General features: G+C 45.9%; 1 protein-coding gene across 2 annotated transcripts in view; it reads left to right on the forward strand.

Annotated features, from left to right (window-relative positions):
• Positions 1-19,349, forward strand: part of ATP2A1 (ATPase sarcoplasmic/endoplasmic reticulum Ca2+ transporting 1) — a 33,037-nt gene extending 13,688 nt beyond the window's left edge. The window contains exons 8-23 of one of the 2 annotated variants that reach the window (XM_082196905.1): positions 1,188-1,485; positions 2,835-3,001; positions 3,100-3,188; positions 4,002-4,104; positions 4,961-5,092; positions 6,766-6,891; positions 9,064-9,282; positions 10,208-10,543; positions 11,615-11,835; positions 12,050-12,252; positions 13,235-13,320; positions 13,439-13,572; positions 13,887-14,004; positions 14,941-15,058; positions 15,986-16,029; positions 18,718-19,349. In XM_082196905.1, coding sequence (XP_082053031.1) covers positions 1,188-1,485; positions 2,835-3,001; positions 3,100-3,188; positions 4,002-4,104; positions 4,961-5,092; positions 6,766-6,891; positions 9,064-9,282; positions 10,208-10,543; positions 11,615-11,835; positions 12,050-12,252; positions 13,235-13,320; positions 13,439-13,572; positions 13,887-14,004; positions 14,941-15,058; positions 15,986-15,990 — 2,355 coding nt within the window. In that variant the 3' untranslated portion in view covers positions 15,991-16,029; positions 18,718-19,349. The remainder of the gene's footprint in view (positions 1-1,187; positions 1,486-2,834; positions 3,002-3,099; positions 3,189-4,001; positions 4,105-4,960; positions 5,093-6,765; positions 6,892-9,063; positions 9,283-10,207; positions 10,544-11,614; positions 11,836-12,049; positions 12,253-13,234; positions 13,321-13,438; positions 13,573-13,886; positions 14,005-14,940; positions 15,059-15,985; positions 16,030-18,717) is intronic. The other variant, XM_082196904.1, reaches the window with a different exon arrangement.
• The last annotated feature ends 187 nt before the right edge of the window (positions 19,350-19,536 follow it).

The raw sequence follows: 19,536 nt of genomic DNA on the forward strand, positions 1-19,536 counted from the left end.
TAACCCTGCGCACACACAGGTCCAATGTCAATGTTTTGGAGGAACTCATGGGCATCTCCCCAATAATGTGTCGTGGGGAGTAGGGTGTGTGTGTGATGTGACATCAAAGCATTTGCATTTCCCCGCCCTCTCAAGCAGCAGCCAATGAAACAGCTGGTAAAGCTAATGCAGTGAGATTACATCACACCCTTTTCAGCTACAGGTCACTGGAGAAAATCAGAGAGAAGACAAGAGTAGATGCCTGTGGCTTTCATGTGTCTCCCTAGTAATGGCAGGGTCATAATATGATATATCATATCCCCCACTGCCTCAAGCAGCAGCCAGTAAGAAAAAGTGGAAATGTTAATATGATTGCATGCCATGCTCACCCCACCCCCAGTTCCACATTACAGAGGAGACAAGGCACAACCAAAGTGACCTGCAGTCTTGCAAGCAGAGTAATTATGCATATTAAGTACCTTTGCATATACTTGCCTATTTTAAATAAATTTATTTTGCTTCTGTTACTCACTGGGAGCAGAAAAAAGGAGTTACACAGTGCACGGGAGATACTTTTGTCTTGGGAGTTGCTGTTACGTGACAGGCAGGGAGGTGGCTCTCAAGATGTTTAACAGAAATCCCTGCATTTCACCAAAGTGCAGTTCTTGGGGGAAAGCCATGACACCAAATGTGGGATTGAAATGGAATAGTTTTCCAGAATACACATGCACTTCACAGTCTTAAAGGACTAGACATCTTATTTAGCCTAGGCCATGGGTAGGCAAACTAAGGCCTGGGGGCTGGATCGGGCCCAATCGCCTTCTAAATCTGGCCTGCAAATGGTCCAGGAATCAGCGTGTTTTTACATGAGTAGAATGTGTGCTTTTATTTAAAATGCATCTCTGGGTTATTTGTGGGGCATAGGAATTTGTTCATTCCCCCCCCAAAAAAAATTAGTCTGGCCCTCCACAAGGTCTGAGGGACAGTGGACTGGCCCCCTGCTGAAAAAGTTTGCTGACCCCTGGCCTAGGCTCTCAGGACGTGGATTCTGCACAGGCAGAATTGCAAAACTGCACAGGTCCCACAGCCTCCGTTAGCGCCATTTCCCTCCACTATATCTTTTCTTCCAGCATGTTTGTAGAGTGTCCCTCTCCTTCTTTCCCACTGATCTTTGCTCCCTCCCCGCTTCATCCTCCACCTCCCTGCAGGGTACCAACATCGGTGCAGGCAAGGCTGTTGGCATCGTCGTCGCCACAGGTGTGAGCACCGAGATTGGCAAGATCCGCGATGAGATGGCGGCCACCGAACAAGAGAAGACTCCCCTGCAGCAGAAGCTGGACGAGTTTGGCGAACAGCTGTCCAAGGTCATCTCCCTCATCTGCGTGGCTGTCTGGCTCATCAACATCGGGCACTTCAACGACCCCGTCCATGGCGGCTCCTGGATCCGCGGCGCCATCTACTACTTCAAAATCGCTGTGGCCCTCGCTGTGGCTGCCATCCCAGAAGGTCAGCTGAGGCCATTCCAGTTTCCCACATCCACCTGTTGTGGGGCTAAAGAGGGCCAGTCGGTTCCTTCCTTTAAAAATAGCTCTTGCCGTCATCATATTTTGGGGTTTTTATTTTCCTATCTGCAGTTGCTGTTTGTTGGGTGCATTTTGCTTTGCTAACTGTCTTGTACGCTGAACTGTGGACATGTTATCCAGACGTTTTACAAAAAGGAGCCAAAGTTAGAGATAAAAGCAAAGGTGCAATATTACAAGCATCGTTTTTTAATTAACCACCTGCACACTGAACAATATGGTGTAAAAAAGCCATTCTAAAAAAGTTATTTGAAGGCACTGCTGATGTACTAGCAGGATGGACAACAAAAAATGGCTACAGCCACCCATCATCCCTTCCCTGTGTGTGCTAAGCAGTTTTCAGCTTACCTGTGCCAAAGGATTGTGTGGCATTTCTTCAACGAAACAGAAGTTGAATGAACTTCTGCATTATATCTTGATGTAATTTGCAGTCAGACATTTAACATGCATTTCCTCCTTATATTTGCAAAAGGATATAGGAGCTGGCTTTTGCTGCTAGTTTATGAATGGCTAGTCCGTGACTAGGAGCTGGAGAAAAATTCAATTCAGTTTGCGTTTAATGGTGAACCTACCTAGTTCGCACTTCCCAAAGCAAACACAAACACAGACATTCTTCCAAATTCCCACTTCTCTGAAATTGGCAGTGCAGTTTTCCAGCCAAGCAGCATATCACAAAATGAATATACTAGGGTGAAGTGTGCATTACCATGCATGCATTATTAAAAATAACAGGAAAATGCATTATATGTCGGCAGCCACAGTGGAAGTGGAGGGGCAGGATGATTGGGCCCTATCCAGATTCAGTGTTATCGCCTGACAGATTTGAGACTCACCCAGATTTAGTGGGTCCAGAGTCAGCTCAGTCCCACCCCTGCTCCACCTTGAGAATGACCCATTTCAGGGCATAAATATGCTTCAGCAGCTGACAGGAGACCAGCTGAACCGGCAGAGCTGGGTAAAGGGCTTCCACCACAAATTCTCTCCCCACACCATCTGATGTATAGGGGGTTTGGATTGTTCTGCCCATGCTTTAATGCTGATTTGTACTGTTGTACGCTGCTTTTTTTTAATAAAAAAAGGTGGTTTACCCAAAATATTATTAAATGAATAAATCTGCACAAGAGGTAGTGTGGTGGGCAGTAGGAGCTGAAGGGGGTGGAGGCAGCCGAGAGTATCTGAAACCAAAGCCAGCAAATGGATGGCAGCTGCTTGAATGCTTCGCCCATTCCTACGGCTAACTTTTCCCTTTCGCCTCCTCTTCCTCCTCCTCCTCAGGCCTTCCTGCCGTCATCACCACCTGCTTAGCCCTGGGCACTCGCCGTATGGCCAAGAAGAATGCCATCGTCAGAAGCCTGCCCTCCGTGGAGACCTTGGGCTGCACATCGGTCATCTGCTCCGATAAGACTGGCACCCTCACCACCAACCAAATGTCTGTTTGCAAGGTAAGTGGGAAGCTTGAGGCCTGCACTTTTGTCACGAAGTGCTTCCTGCCCACGTCAGTCACCTTGACCCTGCCTCTTCTTTCTCCTTCTCTTTGCAGATGTTTGTCATTGACAAAGTAGATGGAGATATGTGCTCTCTGAACGAATTCTCTATTACTGGTTCCACCTATGCCCCTGAAGGAGAAGTGTGAGTGACTCCTAAAGAAACCCCAACCCTAAACAGTTTTCTTAATCCATCACCCTGAAGGGGGGGGGGAATGAGACACCGTTAAAACCCTAGTGCAGGCGTCAGCAAACTTTTCCAGCAGGGGGCCAGTCCACTGTCCCTCAGACCTTGTTGGGGGCCGGACTATATTTTGAAGAAGAAAAATGAATGAATTCCTATGCCCCACAAATAACCCAGAGATGCATTTTAAATAAAAGGACACATTCTATTCATGTAAAAAATACGCTGATTCCCGGACCGTCTGCAGGGCGGATTTAGAAGGTGATTGGGCCTGATCCGGCCCTCGGGCCTTAGTTTGCCTACCCATGCCCTAGTGCTTCACTTTGGATAATTGGGTAACTCTCCCGAGAGCTTGACTCCTGATCCTTTCTCTTGCTTCTCCCATATGTGGCACAGTCTAAATATGCCTCCATCCCATTTCTGCTTCATTTCTGAAGCTAAGGCAGATCCGTGGGGCAGTCCAAGAAGCCACCTTGGAAGCTGATAGTCAGTGCTCTGAGCTGTTTGAAGGAATGGCAAACTACAAACCAAGCAGACACACATGATCTAATCTTAAAACTGTCTGAATCTTATTTCTAACTCTTAACCTCACACCGAAAGAAATACAGTACCTCAATTTTTGCTCATTGGCCTCCTAGCATTATGATCACCCTATAACCCAGGGCTGGGGAAGCTGTGACACCAGTAACCCTCAGTTCATCTCTCTGCTGTTTGTTTTTGTGCTGTCGCTTACGTTTTTCTGTCCTTCAATTCCTTTCTCTCTCGCACATGCAGTATGAAGAATGATAAGCAAGTCAAGGCTGGGCAGTATGATGGGCTCGTTGAACTGGCTACTATCTGTGCCCTTTGCAATGACTCCTCTCTGGATTTCAATGAGGTGAATGCTTCTCTCTTGGTTCACATCCAGCCTTCCAACAATTGCCTTCAGTTTTGGATGCTTCATTGTTTATTAATAGTGATGGCTTCCCCCAAAGAATTATGGGAATTGTAGTTTGGTGAGGGCAATGAGAAGTTTCTGATAGATATTGATTAATAAAATTTAATAGGCACTCTTTGACTGAAAGCTTCGAGAGCAACTTACACAATGTAAAACAGTAATAAAATAATGAATTTTTTTTAAAAAATAAAAAACTACTATTAATCATCATTACAATAATAAAACCAGCAGCAACAGAGTAAGCGTAAAAACAAAATTACCAACTAAGTTCAGGTTTATTACAGCAAACAGACTGCATAGGTTTAAAAGATGATTAATTAAAGTGGGTAAATAAAGTGATTGTCATTTGACATTGAAAAGATGCCAAATTCAACACCAAGCATTCCTCTGACAGGAGCAAAGGACTCTTAAACCAGTTTAAGTGTAAGAGTGCCCACAGTGATGGGGCTGCTACTTTTTTGTAGTTGGGAAATGTGGGCTACTTTTTAGGCTGATGGGCACAAATTTTACTACCCTTTCCCTTCCCCACCCACACCTCAACACCCACATACTGATTTTTTTAAAATTAATCCATGTATTTATATACCACCACCTGGAGGGGGAAAATCATGGTGGTATACAACTACGTTTTTCGTATGTTTTTATCATTGATGTTCTGCAATGTGTTTTAATATTGTAAACCGCCCTGGGATATTTTCATTCAGATTCATATTTTGTCAGAATCCCTGCAGCTCTTGGCTGTGCCCGAGTGTCTAACTCTCATCTTCTTCTGCCCATTTTCTCCCTCCCGCCCCAGTCCAAAGGTATATATGAGAAGGTGGGTGAAGCCACCGAAACTGCCCTTACCTGCTTGGTTGAGAAGATGAACGTCTTCAACACAGATGTGCGCAGCCTCTCCAAAGTGGAGCGTGCCAACGCTTGTAACGCTGTAAGTATTGTCTGCTGAGGACGCCTTCTCTTCAGGGCCCTGCCTTGCTTCTCTTTTGGGTTCTCTCTCACTCTTCCAGTCTTAAATTCCATTCCTCCACAGTTTGTGGTTTTTCTTAAAGTCCTCATGAAAATTCCTCAGCATTTTAGTTTGAATTTCTCCTAATATACACATCTTTGGAAGCATTTTTGCCCAATATACACATTTTTAAGATGCAATTTTCATTTTTGTTTCACATATATATTTGTTTCAATGCACACTTTACCCTAGTATGATTCATACACATTACATGGCTGAAGAACAGCATTGAAGAAGTGTAAATTTCAAAGGATGGCTGTGTTTCAGATTGTGTATTGTGCAAATTAAAGTGCAAATTAGGTAGGTTCACCTTTAAATGTAAATATCTATCATCTATCTATCTATCTATCTATCTATCTATCTATCATCTATCTATCTATCTATCTATCTATCTATCTATCTATCTATCTATCATCTATCAACACAAGATTCTCTCCAATACCTTAGTAAGAAGTGCATTTACTCCCAGCTCCTGTTGATCAGGCTAATGAATGCACAAGCACTGGCATTAAAGAAAATGAACTGATATTGATTTTTATATATTAGTAACTTTATGTTAATGAAACGTTTTTATATGTAATTGAGTATTTTTGCAGTATTTTGTTTAAGTTGTCTGTTGTTGCTTCAGTTTTCTGTACACGTTTGATGATGTGAATAAGGTGCCACGAGGCTCTTGGTTATTTTTGCTGAAATGGACAAACACAGCTACCCCACTGAAAGTTGATAGCTAATAAAAGTTTTAAGTAACATTTCTGAGTGCTCCAAAACTTTCACATACATTATATTCATGTAATCCTTAGAATGATCCTGCAAGGTAGCTTAGTCCTATTCCTCACCATTGTAGTCTTAGCTGCAGCCGAGAGAAATAAGCTTGCCTAAGGCCACCAAGCGCTCATCCTTCTCATACCTCAGCATTGCAAATTATCTTCTCCTACCTTCCTTATAAAGCCCCACTCCCTAAGATATAAGTGATGATGTCAATAGACTTCTGTATGTCTCTGCTGTGGTTCCATTGGTTGAATGTAAGAGTTCTGCCCACCTACTCAGCTTCCTGTTCTCACAGTGACTAGCCAAATGTGTACAGGAAGCCCCCAAAGAGGTCTTGATCATAACAGCACTCCCTCCACTTGCCGTTAATTCCCAGCTACAGTGGTACCTCTGGTTACATACTTAATTCGTTCCGGAGGTCTGCTCTTAACCTGAAACTGTTCTTAACCTGAAGCACCACTTTAGCTAATGGGGCCTCCTGCTGCTGCTGCGCTGCTCCTGCACGATTTCTGTTCTCATCCTGAAGCAAAGTTCTTAACCTGAGGTACTATTTCTGGGTTAGCGGAGTCTGTAACCTGAAGCGTATGTAACCCGAGGTACCAGTGTACTGATATTCAGAGTTACACTGCATCAGACAGTGGAACGGAACTCTGCCATTGTAGTTTGTAGTTGCCGATTGCCTTCTCCTCCACGAATTTGTCTATTCCTCTTTTGGAGCTACTCTTGTGAGAGCAAATTCCATAGCTTCATTTTGTGCTGTGTCCTGGCAATGTCGAGCAGGTTTTAACCCATTCCCTCCCATTTCCCTTTCTCCTCCATTTCCCCAGGTGATCAAACAACTCATGAAGAAAGAATTCACCCTGGAGTTTTCCCGCGACAGAAAGTCCATGTCTGTTTACTGCTCCCCAGCAAAAGCTTCCCGGGCGGCTGTTGGAAACAAGATGTTTGTCAAGGTCAGCAGCGCCCCGTATGACTGTGTCCCATCTCCCTAGCAACCCCATCTTTGGCCCCGGCTCAGAAGTTTGTCTACTACGTTTTAATCCTGCCTTTTCTTTGAGGAGCTCAGGGTGGCAAGGTTCACCCCAACCCCACCTCCCATTTATTCCTCACAGCAACTGAAATATACTCAGAATAACAGCAACTCTGTGAAGTTGCTTTGCCAGAGTTGTAACAATTGGCCCATGACTATTCAACAAGCTTCATGGCTGCGTTGGGATTTGTACCCGAATCTCTTCCTATTCTGAATCTAAAAATTTAGCCACTGGACTGAACTACATTGCACTTCAGGTTCCTCCATACACAAAAATAATGCATAAATAAAATCCTCCATATAGAAAACTAGTGTGTCAACTCCCTAACTTCTAGTTTTCTATGCATAGAGTAGCTTTTTGTATGGAAGGGGATTCAGTCATGTGAGTCATCTGCTACAGAAACACATGAGACTGTGGAAGGAGATCATCATTGCAACCAAGGATCTCTAAATTACCCCTTTCACTTATTTTACCCATGAAAACAGTTTGCGTGGCGATTCCCGCCCCCTCCCACAGATGAGATGGAATAAATAAAGACACAGGACACCAGAATTTAGGTTAATGGGCGAAAAATGGCCACAACTTTATTGATTACAGGTAAGAGCGGTATTGGCTTTAGGCATTGGCCCTATCAGACTAACCGGTATAACCGGGAAGGGTTAAGCACCAACAGGGGGAGCCCCCGAGATGCACATCCCTAGGCGCTCCCCGAGGGGTTACCGCTCGGGAGCGTGCTTTAGGCCCTAGCCTCCGTAGGTTTCGGACGAGGCGACGCCCCCCGAGTCCTTTAACGAACTACCATTCAACATTTGGGGGAGGTGATGGCGTTCCTCCCCCCAACTCATTTGCATAATAATACCCCTGCCAATGCCTAACCGTCACACGAGCCAGCCGCAGCTGCTGAAAGAAAAGAAAGGGGCGAGCATGGGCTGCCCCGACCTTAAATGCCCCCTACTAGTCCCTCCCCCGCCGCCAACCGATTGGCTGGCACGGTGAATGATGAATACTAATGAATCCCGGGATTCCCCTAGTCCCGCGGGGCTGCAGCCAGCCCCGCGAGGGTGTGAATGTTGCATGAGCCCGCAACCCCCACCCCTCCGTATGTCGGGAGTGGCTTTCCAGGAGACTGGCTTGCAGCTTCCCTGACCCATGCACTACTTGGAAATTGCTGAGGGTCTTGGCAGGACACCCCCCCTAATGATTTGTCTGCGTGTTGTGGCAATAATTATAATAAATATTTTTTTATTTATCCCCCGCCCATCTGGGTGGCTTCCAACACACATAATAATCATAATAAAACATCGAATATCAATATTAACAAAAGTCAAAATAACTTTTAAACAAACAACTTATATCAAATAAAGCAATATTCAATAACCCATTGGAATCCAAATTAAACACCAGCAAATAATAATTAAACACTTATCCATTACAATAAAGAATCTATATTCAATAAAAATAACAGCAAACCACACTGCATAAAATACCACAAAACATTTTTAAAAATGTAAAAGGGTCAGATTGAGAAACAAGGACCCACAACTTATAAAATTATTTTAAAAAAACTATCCCTGGACTCCTCTCTTCCCAGTTGTTCTGCTGTTCTCAAAGTCATGGTCTGGGAAAGGCTCCCGGGGCTGGAGGGTGGAGCAAGGCAGGTGGAAAAGCTGTTGCCTGCAGAAAATCTCTCTCCCCTCAGTTCTTCCTCTGCAGCAGATGCTGTGTTCTGCTAGATGCTGTATTATTTTAAATTGCATTTTATTGTTTTTTTCAATATTGTATTTTATTGTAGCATGATTTGAATTATGCAGAAGAAATAAAAGAGGCAATAAAAATCCAATTAAAAATCAATACGAATATTTCACGTGGCAGCTGTGCCGTCTCCTGTCTCCAACCACAAATCCATATAGACATGGGATGGACCGCCTGACTGAAACTCAAGGACCATTGATGGTCCACGGACCACAGCCTGGGAACTTCTTTTCCAGAATTTCCATATAAAAGCTCTAGTACCTGGTCAGAAATACCGTTTGCCACCCAGCTCGCTTTCCCCTCAAGTCACAATATCTGTTTTTACTTCTTTCTCACGTACAGGGCGCCCCTGAGGGTGTGATAGACCGTTGCAACTATGTCCGTGTGGGCACCACCCGCGTTCCCCTCACCCCCGTCGTCAAGGAGCACATCATGGGAGTCATCAAGGAGTATGGCACAGGAAGGGACACCCTCCGCTGCTTGGCCCTGGCCACCCGTGACACCCCCCCAAAGAGGGAAGACATGGTCCTTGAGGACTCCACCAAATTTGCTGACTATGAGGTAATGCTGAGGGCAAATCGCGTGGCGAGTGACAGGGAGGATGGAGTGCCGAGTTAAGGTGAAGAGCTGAAAGGAATTTAGGGAAAGGATTCCCTCAAGCCAATTCTTCTTCTTTCCCCCCAAAAATGTGAACATATATCCTCCTGTTTCAGGCTGCATTGTTGTGGTTGTCTGTACAACATTCCCAATTATGGATTCTGTTGGATTTTAGGGGAAATGTGTGCAGTACTGAATTTGGTACATTCATATTTACAGTGCCTTAAAATGCCTTGGCAGGACTCAGCCTTCAGTACTACTGTCCTCACATTTCTAACACAAGTTTTAAGAGAATAACCATTTTCTTAAGGTGAATAAAGAGCACCTCTAGGCTCTCAGCAGATAATTTTTAAAAAATTCCCCCACCCTTTCTTCAGTTTGCTCATGGTGGTGCACATGACCCCACACATGACTTCACCCCTTGTGAAGTGGGTCAGGCTGAGGGAGGGCGACCGGCCCATGGTCACCCAGTAAGCTTTGTAGTTGTGGCTTCTCCCCAAAGTCCAACCCGGTAACCAGTTATGATATTGAAATTGTTTTGTGTCTTAAATGGTTTTTGTTTTGTTTTGTTAATCTTATGTGTTAGTGTTTTGTAGTGTTTCTGTACTGTGTTGTATTGTTTTTTTTCCTTGTTTTTTTGGTGTTTTTTTTGGTAGTGTTGTGTTTAAACTGTTGTAAAATTAATAAATATTATTTTAAAAAAACAAAACAAAGTCCAACCCGGCAACCATTCAGCGACAGTTGATCTCAACACTGGGAGAGTTGAAACTCTCCTTTTTCATTTACCGGCTGTTGAAGTGCCGCAGATTAGTCCTTATAGCGATCAGACGGGCTGTGAGCTTTTGTCCACTGCTTTCGGAGCCTATTCTGAGACATCTCCCTTCCACAGATGGACCTGACCTTTGTGGGCTGCGTAGGCATGTTGGACCCACCCCGCAAGGAGGTGATGGGCTCCATCCAGCTGTGCCGTGAAGCCGGCATCCGCGTCATCATGATCACAGGCGACAACAAAGGCACAGCCATTGCCATCTGCCGCCGCATTGGTATCTTCAAAGAGGAGGAGAACGTGACTGGCAGGGCCTACACCGGCCGTGAGTTTGACGACTTGCCCTTAAGCGAGCAGCGGGAAGCCTGCAAGAGAGCCTGCTGTTTCGCTCGTGTTGAGCCGACGCACAAGTCCAAGATTGTGGAGTTCTTGCAGGGTTTTGATGAAATCACAGCCATGGTGAATAGACGGACGGCAATGGCAGGGTGGGAGGATGGTTGAAAGGGCAACAGGGGGCTTGCAGCCAGCAACACCTATCTTGAGGGTACAGAGGGAAATAATGTATACCTGTGCATATCATCATGTGTGAATATTGCCCACGGAAGTGTCTGTTTTACAGAATGCATGTGATGGGAATTCGCTGCCAAGAAACAGACATATAGGCAGCCATTACATATGATGGTATACATGGGTGTCCATTTCCTCCTCTAATGCAGTGTAGACTTTTATGTGGATAAAAGTCCTCTGTGTCCCTCAGTTTCACCCCACATGGCCTTTCTGCATTAGACCAAAGATCCCATCCCATATACAGTGGCCAGCCAGATGTTGCACCTGCAGAGCTTGGATGCAGCCATCTTCTCCTGACTGTTGCTTCCCAGCTTCCTCAGTGAAAAGGAGGTTCCATTTATTATCCACCATCCAGCCCCTTATTAACCTGTTTTCCATGCACATGACTGGTTTGAAACCCATTATCCAAAGCTGCCATATCCCAAGCCAGTCCATTGCTCCATCTAGCCCAGTGCTGTAGGCACTGAAAGGCAGGTGCTCACCAGGGTTTCAGACAGGAGTCCTTCACAGCCTTATCTGGATATGCCAGGGATAGAACCCGGAGCATTTTGTAAACAAGGCTGAGCTACGGCCTTTCTTCATGCAAGCTAGTGGCCATCACTGCATCTTGCAAGAAATGCATTCCATGTCCTGAAACTCTTGCCCCTTTCATTGCTTGACCCCGGGTTCTAGTGGAGAGAGAAAATCTCTCTCTTCGTTGTCTCTAAACCATTCAGAATTTTATAAACTAGTATGAAGCCCTCCTCCCCAGCCAGAGAGACCCAAATGCTTTGTGCTTTCCTCTTAGAAAAGGTCCCTGTTCGCTTTTGCTTGCCCCTTCCCCAGCTCTATGATATCCTTTGTGATATCCTTTGTGCAAAAGTGCACCTTGGCCTTAGAAATGAAATCTCCCCAGCTAGGCTGCTGCATTTGATCCCCTCTGCCTCGGTTGACTCCCTGTCTCCTTCCGCTTCCTCCTGGTAGACCGGTGACGGTGTAAATGATGCCCCAGCTCTGAAGAAGGCTGAGATTGGTATTGCCATGGGCTCTGGCACCGCTGTAGCCAAGACCGCCTCAGAAATGGTGCTGGCAGACGACAACTTCTCCACCATTGTGTCCGCCGTTGAGGAGGGCCGGGCCATTTACAACAACATGAAACAATTTATCCGCTACCTCATCTCCTCCAACGTGGGTGAGGTCGTCTGGTAAGGGATCCCCCTCCCTCATCCCCTTCACGAAGCCTTCATTAGGCAAGCCCTGCTGCCAGGCTGACTAGGCTCAGCGAAAGGGCTGAGAGAGTCCAATAGCATGATATTTGTGGCCAGGCCTGCCTGCCCTCTGGCAGCTGCACGTGTCACCACTGCTTCACAAGGGCTTCCTCTCTCCTCACTTTTTGTTTCTCTCTTCTTCCCCTTGCAGTATCTTCCTCACTGCTGCTCTGGGTCTCCCTGAAGCCTTGATCCCCGTGCAGCTGCTGTGGGTGAACTTGGTGACTGACGGGCTCCCAGCCACCGCCTTGGGCTTTAACCCCCCCGATCTGGACATCATGAACAGGCCCCCTCGCAGCCCCAAGGAGCCCCTGATCAGTGGCTGGCTCTTCTTCCGCTACTTGGCCATTGGAGGTAACAAATTCTTTTCTCCCTGGGGCCCTGCCCTCTTAATCCAGAATACGGACATCCTGCATCCCTAGTTTTCACTCCTGTATACAAATCCTGTACTCTCTCACCCGAGTCCTACCTATGTGCAGTGCCGGATTTACGTATAAGCTAAACAAGCTATAGCTTAGGACCCCACTCTCTTGGGGGCCCCAAAAAATTTAAAGGGGAAAAAATCCTGGATGTACATTTCCAAACATAAGATAAACACCAAATAAAATAAAACCTACATACAGCAACAGTGTTTTGTGTTGTGTAGGCTCCTATGATGTAAGTAATGGGCCCCATTTGCTAGCCTGCTCCCTAAAATATCACTGGTTTGCTCATTTCTATATATAGGGTGCCTACATTCTGCACGGACTGGTTGCAGGGCAACATGTAGCATGCAGACTGCAGTGCAGCACAGTTGAATGTAGGTCAAGCTGCTGAACCCGTTATCTAATATTAAAGAGTGCTTGTAGACTGGTGATCAGGCAGCATAGACTAAGGGTATGGGTCTTATGCCTACTGACGGATTTCATGTAATACATAATTTATTTATTTTGATCCCATTATAAAATTGCTTAGAAAAATATTCATCTTTATTATTTAGTAGGCCTATATTATTTACTAGTACAGTTCCCTATTACCCCCACTTGCTACTATAATACTATATATAAATATTACAATTAAATTAAATATTTTACTTACTTATAAAGGGCCCCATTACCTTCAGAACTTAGGGCCTCATCAGACCTAAATTTGGCCTGAAACCTGAACCTGTAATCCATATTGAGGGCACCTAATAATCCAAAGGAGCACAGCTTCTTTTGCAATCCGCATTTGGCCACAACCCTCTCCATTTCACTTCCCCTGCAGGCTGCTCTTGGAGGGCAGTTGTTTTTTTGGGGGGGAATTTCTGCCCTCTTCTTCGTTCATGCTAAGCTTTCCTTTTAACACCTGCATGCAGGATATGTCGGAGCTGCCACTGTTGGTGCCGCCGCTTGGTGGTTCCTGTACGCTGAAGACGGACCTGCCGTGTCCTACTACCAGTTGGTGAGCTTGAACTTCTGGGTGCTCTACTGGAAGTGAACTGCGGGAGGGCAAGATCAGTGGTATTCTGCAACATGCCCTGTTTTAATCCTCTTCCCCACTTTCTCCTTCTGCCCCCCAGTCTCATTTCATGCAGTGCACAGAACACAACCCTGACTTTGAAGGTTTGGAATGTGAGATCTTTGAGTCCTCTGTCCCAATGACCATGGCTTTGTCTGTCCTGGTCACCATTGAGATGTGCAATGCACTCAACAGGTAAGGGTGCCCGTGAGAGTCAATCTTCAGCATTACTCACATAGCGCTGCCTTGGAGGTTCTTCAGAGGTATCCTCCCTAGTCTCATCCCCCAGATACCCTGCTTCCTGGCCAGGGCTGTGGTTCCAGGACTGTGATTCCATTCATCTCTTGGGGGGGGGGGTGACACGACATATTACATACAGGAGAGCCAGCAACTGGCTGATCTTTAAAGAACCAGTGTCTATTGATTTATATTGACAGATGGCTTAAGTGTTGGCTTTTCCCTGTCTCCCGCCCAATGGTAACTTCACCCTGCTTCTCTGTCCTACACAGCCTGTCAGAGAACCAGTCCTTGGTTCGGATGCCCCCCTGGGTGAACATCTGGCTTCTGGGATCCATCTGCCTCTCCATGTCTCTGCACTTTGTCATCCTCTACGTTGACCCTCTGCCAGTAAGTGTTGTTCAAGCACAGCTTGACTTCCTTGCCAGCTTCAGGATCAGTTCACTCCCTCTATGGCTTCTCACCACCACCCAATTGCTCATTCTTTGATCGCTGGCAGATAAAGGTGTGAAAGGCTACGTTGAAAAGCACTGGCGTTGTGCTGTGTTTGGTGATATAGAACTGTTTGCCCTTCATGATTAAAATAGGAATTTTGTGCCCTTAATTGGGAGAGCAACCCCCACTTAAATCCATGACGCTTACTTTTGAGCAGACTGGTATAGGACTCCACTGTTTATTAGTTGCACTTAGTTTCCATAGAAAACAGCACTTGAGTTAAGGCATAATGAGTAACTTGTCCCACGGATTTCGATGGTGGCAAAGGCTGCAGTTCTAACTCTTCTTACCTGAGAGTAAGCCCCATTGTATTCAGTAGGGCTTCCTTCTGAGTAGACAAGGTTAGGATTGCACTGTTTGTCTGGACCCAGCCCATGATAGCTAATTTTTAGGGGTTTGGATTGTTGTTCTTTACATTTTCACACCCATTTATGATTTTTTAAAATCCTCATGAAAATTCATCATTTTAAGGTGAATTTCTCCAAATATACACATTTTTTGTGTTCAATTTTGCCTTATACATGTTTGTACAAAGCATATTTTCCTAACATTTACATTTTCCTTAATAGAATGCATTTCGGCGTGTTGTTTTCACTAACGCATGCATTTCTATGGACACTCCACATTAGTCTATGTGTTTTAGTAAAAGTTATCGTACTTGCCTGGAGAATTGCATTGCAAAATTCAGAGAAATAATGGTTGTGTTTCAGTTCACCTGTTGTTTCAGGAAGTGCAGGTTAGGTAGATTTGCCTTTAAGTGTGAACTGAATTGCATTTCTCCCTGCAACCCTAGCAAACACTGACCTCTTCCTTTGCTCTTGCTCTTCCCAGATGATCTTCAAACTCACCCACTTGGATATGCACCATTGGATGGTGGTGCTGAAGATATCCTTGCCTGTCATCTTACTGGATGAGCTGCTCAAATTCATTGCCCGGAACTACCTGGAGCGTAAGCCATCCTCCTCTCCCTTCTCCTGGGTTGGTCTCAATCCTTGCCCCCACCCCACCCCTTTTGAAGCCTTCTCTTCCTCCTGCCTATTTAAGGGAGTCAGGAGCACCGGATGAAAAGCACGGGGGGGGGGGACATCACTGTGGTGAGAAGAGAAGAAACTGAATGTCCTTCCCTGCTGACCTTTTCTGTCCCAATTCCTTCCTGTCTTCTTCCTCTCACCCTCCATCATCTTCATGTGCACCCATCCAGGGCAACTCACGTTAGATGTTAGATCTAAATTTTAGGTGCTTGCTCATTCAGGGTTCTCCTCCCAGATGATCACTTTCAATGCTGCCTTCTAAGAACTGAAATAGCCTCTCAGTGCTGTGTGGAACCAGGCGCTTGAAAACTTGACGTTTCTGGTAGAGGCAACAGCAGATGCATGCTCTATAGGGGATACAGGTGCCTAGAAGTGCCTGGATATTGAGGTTGTCTTGTGACTTCTGAGAATGAAGCACACTCCACTGGGTTGGAATCGGTGGAGGAAGGTGAGATGGGAAATGCCCAGGATTATTGGGTCTTCCCCAAGAATTTGTAAGTTAATGTGAATGACAGAGGAGAACCAGGAATCCTCTTCCATATCCAGTGCCCCTAAATCAGCTTTCCATGACCTAGTGCCCTTCAGATGTTTTGGACCATAATTCCCACCAGCCTCAGACAACACTGCCAGTGGTCAGGGATGATGGGAGTTGTAGTCCAGCAGCATCTGAAGGGCACAAGATTGGAGAAGGCTGCCTTAAGTAGTCCTTTATGGGTTGGCATCATTCCATTCCATTCCATTCCATTCCATTTCACCCATCCAGACTAATCATCTTATCTTCTCCTTGCCCACCTTCTCCCTAACGTCTATTAACTCTGATTTCTTTTATCCTTTCCCTCTTGTAGCATAGACTCCTTCCCCCTCTATTCTCCTGTATCCTGCCTCCCAGGTATCTTACCACCCTTGACAGCATGCCTTGCTTGTCCTCTCGGCTGCTCCATCCTATCTGTCTGTTCATCCATGTGGGAAGATTTGCAATATCTGTGGGGAGCTGGCGGGAAAGTGTCTCTTCTTTGCTTGAACCGTCTCTTTGCTGCATCTGGAATTGTCCAGGGAACTGGGACCCAGCTGCTTGGCTGGTGGGTCAGGAGAAAATCCTGCCCCAAAAAGAGGACCGCTTGTTAACTTTTGACTGCTCCAGGAAACATTCCCTTTTCACTGAAATAAATGATTTTTAATTATATTAACTATTCAGTTAAGAGGAGGCAATAATTAGCATTCAGTCAGTATTTAAAATTATGAAATATAATTAACAATAATTTGTGGACATGAATTTGGTCAGCGTGGGCCTAAACCCTAATGCAAGTCAAGGTTGCTACTTAGCTAGTTTATAGCTGGCAATTTGGCTGAGATGTATGTGTTTTAAATACTCGGGCTCTATTTATTTTAACAAACTATCCAAGTGGTTTTCAAGCTAACTACCTTGAGGAAATCTGTATTGACGCATCTGCCAAGGAACCCTGTGCATTGCAGAGGATTGTGGGACATGTTCTAGAACTGACTGTGTTTCTCCATAGCTCAGTCTACGGAGCACGAGACTCTTAATCTCAGGGTTGTGGGTTTGAGCCCCACGTTGGGTGAAATATTCCTGCCTGGCAACGAGTTGGACTAGATGATCCTCATGGTCCCTTCCAACTCTAGTATTCTATAATTCTGTGATAAGTTTTTGACTCATAGGTCAGAGCCTGACATAAGATAAGTTGCACCAGTGGTTCCACAATATATCAATTGTAATTTGGTGTGGATACTACACCAGTTTTCTACGCATATCATCCATGAATCCCCCTGAAAATAGCAAGTCTAGAGGTGCCCTGAGAAAGCTTCCTGGAACACAGTTTGAAAACCACTAAACTGTAGGGCCATTAAAAAAAAAAAGTGGCAACCTTTCATGCCAATAACAACATGTTAAAGCTGTTTAATCCCTTTGGGTTTTTTGAGCCCTGCATTCTAAATTCCAAATTCTAAATTGGAATGCATTTGCTGAAAACTTGAACACTGAACAATATAATTGCAGGTATGATTGTTAGCACCGGATCCTCTTTGGGCCCCATCTGTTCCCAGGAGCTGCCTTTTTCCACCTTCTGCACGCACCCAAATAAGCCCATTTGGCCTCAACACTTGAGAGATAGCCATGGCTTTAACTTGGGTGCATACAGAACGGGGAAGGTCTTTCAGCCCCATCTGCTCATCGTCAGCTCTCCATGGCTGTGCCTCAGCTGCCTTCACTGCCCACTGCTAGTGTCCCCATGTCGTGCCTGGCCAGTCTCTCATGGACAGTCGCTTGGCCCCACCATTCCTGGAAGGGGTGGGGTGGCCTGAGCTCAGGGCTGCCCCCTTCACTGGACCTGTTGCTCTTGCTGTTGCTGGTTTCTACACCAAGGTGGGATGAGGTTGGCTAGGCAAGGAACGTAAAGCAGAGGTGCTTTTGGTGGGGTGAGCTTTCTTCTGCTGGGGGTTCCTCACAGTGTGGCTGGCATGCGTGGATCCAGGTGAGTGAATATCCCACAAGGTCTTGCTCACTCCTGTTAACCCCCTGCCATTCTCTCTGAGGCGCTAAAGCCCTATGAGTACTTTCCAGAAACCAAGTCCCACTGAACCTGTAGGGTTTATTTCTCCTGAGTGGACACAGACTGTAATCAGGCCAAACTAGGCATGACCAAAGCTCCCCATCCTATTCCACTCATAGTGCTAATGGCAGGGCTTGGGGTGTTGGCCGTTAGCACATTTGCAGGACAATCTGAGGGGTTGAATAGGAGAATTTGTAGGGGTGGTGGTGGTTAAGCCTTCCTGACCTATTTATTTTCTCTTGCAAATGCCACGCACTCCCAAGAAGTTTTAATTCCCTCTCTCACCCCTCAGCTGGGCTCTAGGGGTATGTGGGCCTAGTTTGGAGAGGAAACTGGCCTTGCGGGGTTGGGAGTGGCTCAGTAGCAGATAAACATGGCACCCTTCTCCCTGTCCTACCCTGTTAGTGTCCCCTTGGCCCTGCATTTATGGGCTGGGAGGATCATACCTTTGTTGGGAGGTGGCATCTAATTTGTTTAGTTCAGAGAAATTAACATGGGGCTCAAACGCTCTGTGTTATCATGTCCACGTAAAATGTTATTGAGTCCTCTCAAATTGGATGGAGCAATGGCTTCTGGTAAGGAGGAGGACACCTGCCATCCAACTTTATATCTGACAAGACCCTTGAGTCTGTGTGCTAGGCAGAAATTCAACAGGTGGGGCTTTCCCAAACAATGATGCAGAAACCTGCAGCCGTTGAATTTCTGCCTATTATTATCTGTTCAAGGCAGAGGAGGGATAGAGGCATTAGGTCTACTCCATGTCCATCTGCTTGCTTGCTCAAGACCTTTCCGCCGCTTATCTTAGAGCGTCTGACTAGAATGATAAGTGAGGCAAGGCACTGTGGCTGGGTATTATTCCCCACGTTGTGAAGCTCCAGCCGCGTGGCCTGATTTTGGCAAGGGCCTGATGTTTGAGGTTGTCCATCTCACTGCTGTGGGGAATCTGGAACTCGTCTCTGCTTCTCTGCCCCTCACTCTCTGTTCTCTCCTCCCCACTCCCCCTTTTACAGAGAATTTAGACGAAAGGATGAAGAAGTGAACCGCTGAGTCACCGCGGAAATAACCTCTTCAACAAAATCGTGAAGATATACCCACTCCCCTCACTCCTCAGCCATGTCTGCTGCTCCCACCCCTGCTTCTTCTCTGCCCTCCCCTTATTTAATAGCCAACTTCTTCCCCACAAACCCTTCGTACCTCCTTTTCATTGGGGACTTACCAGTGTGGGCCACAGAACTGGCACCTGCCATGCCGTGTTCCCTGCCAGCTTCCCCACCCCCCAAAAACACCACTAGCTACTTGGCTTCTGTACATTTTGAGCCACCTGCCCACCCCTTGCCCTGCTCTCTCTCTCTTTCTCTTTCTCTCTCTCTCCCTCACTCACTCACTCACACACTCTCTCTCTCTACCCCCCCCCCCGCTTTCTGCATTAGTGCCCACACGAACTAGGTTCGTTCCCCCCTCTTCACACGACTAGAACCCACCTCAAGCCAGGGGTTGGATTTTTTAATGCACACATAAAACAGAAGGAAACATTTTGTTAGGGAAAACAAACAAAACAAGTGAGACTCCTCAACTTGGAGGAAATGAAGAGATTCTTCTAGCTGCTTATTTATTGATATTAAAGAATAAACTCTTAACTGTTTCGAATGCTTCTGGCTTTTCTTTCATTGCTTTGGTCAAATGGTGGGGGGAGGGAGAGAGGCACTGAAGCTGTTTTTTACAGAAAGTCACTTACTTTCTTGAAGCTTGGTTGCAGCTCTCTGGCCTCATCCACACTTACATTTTGCCCCATGTTTTCTAGGCACAGGCCTGTGCTTGAAAACACTGTG

This window comes from Podarcis vaucheri (genome assembly GCF_965113315.1).
Source record: "Podarcis vaucheri genome assembly, chromosome: 13".
NCBI classification, from domain to species: domain Eukaryota; kingdom Metazoa; phylum Chordata; class Lepidosauria; order Squamata; family Lacertidae; genus Podarcis; species Podarcis vaucheri.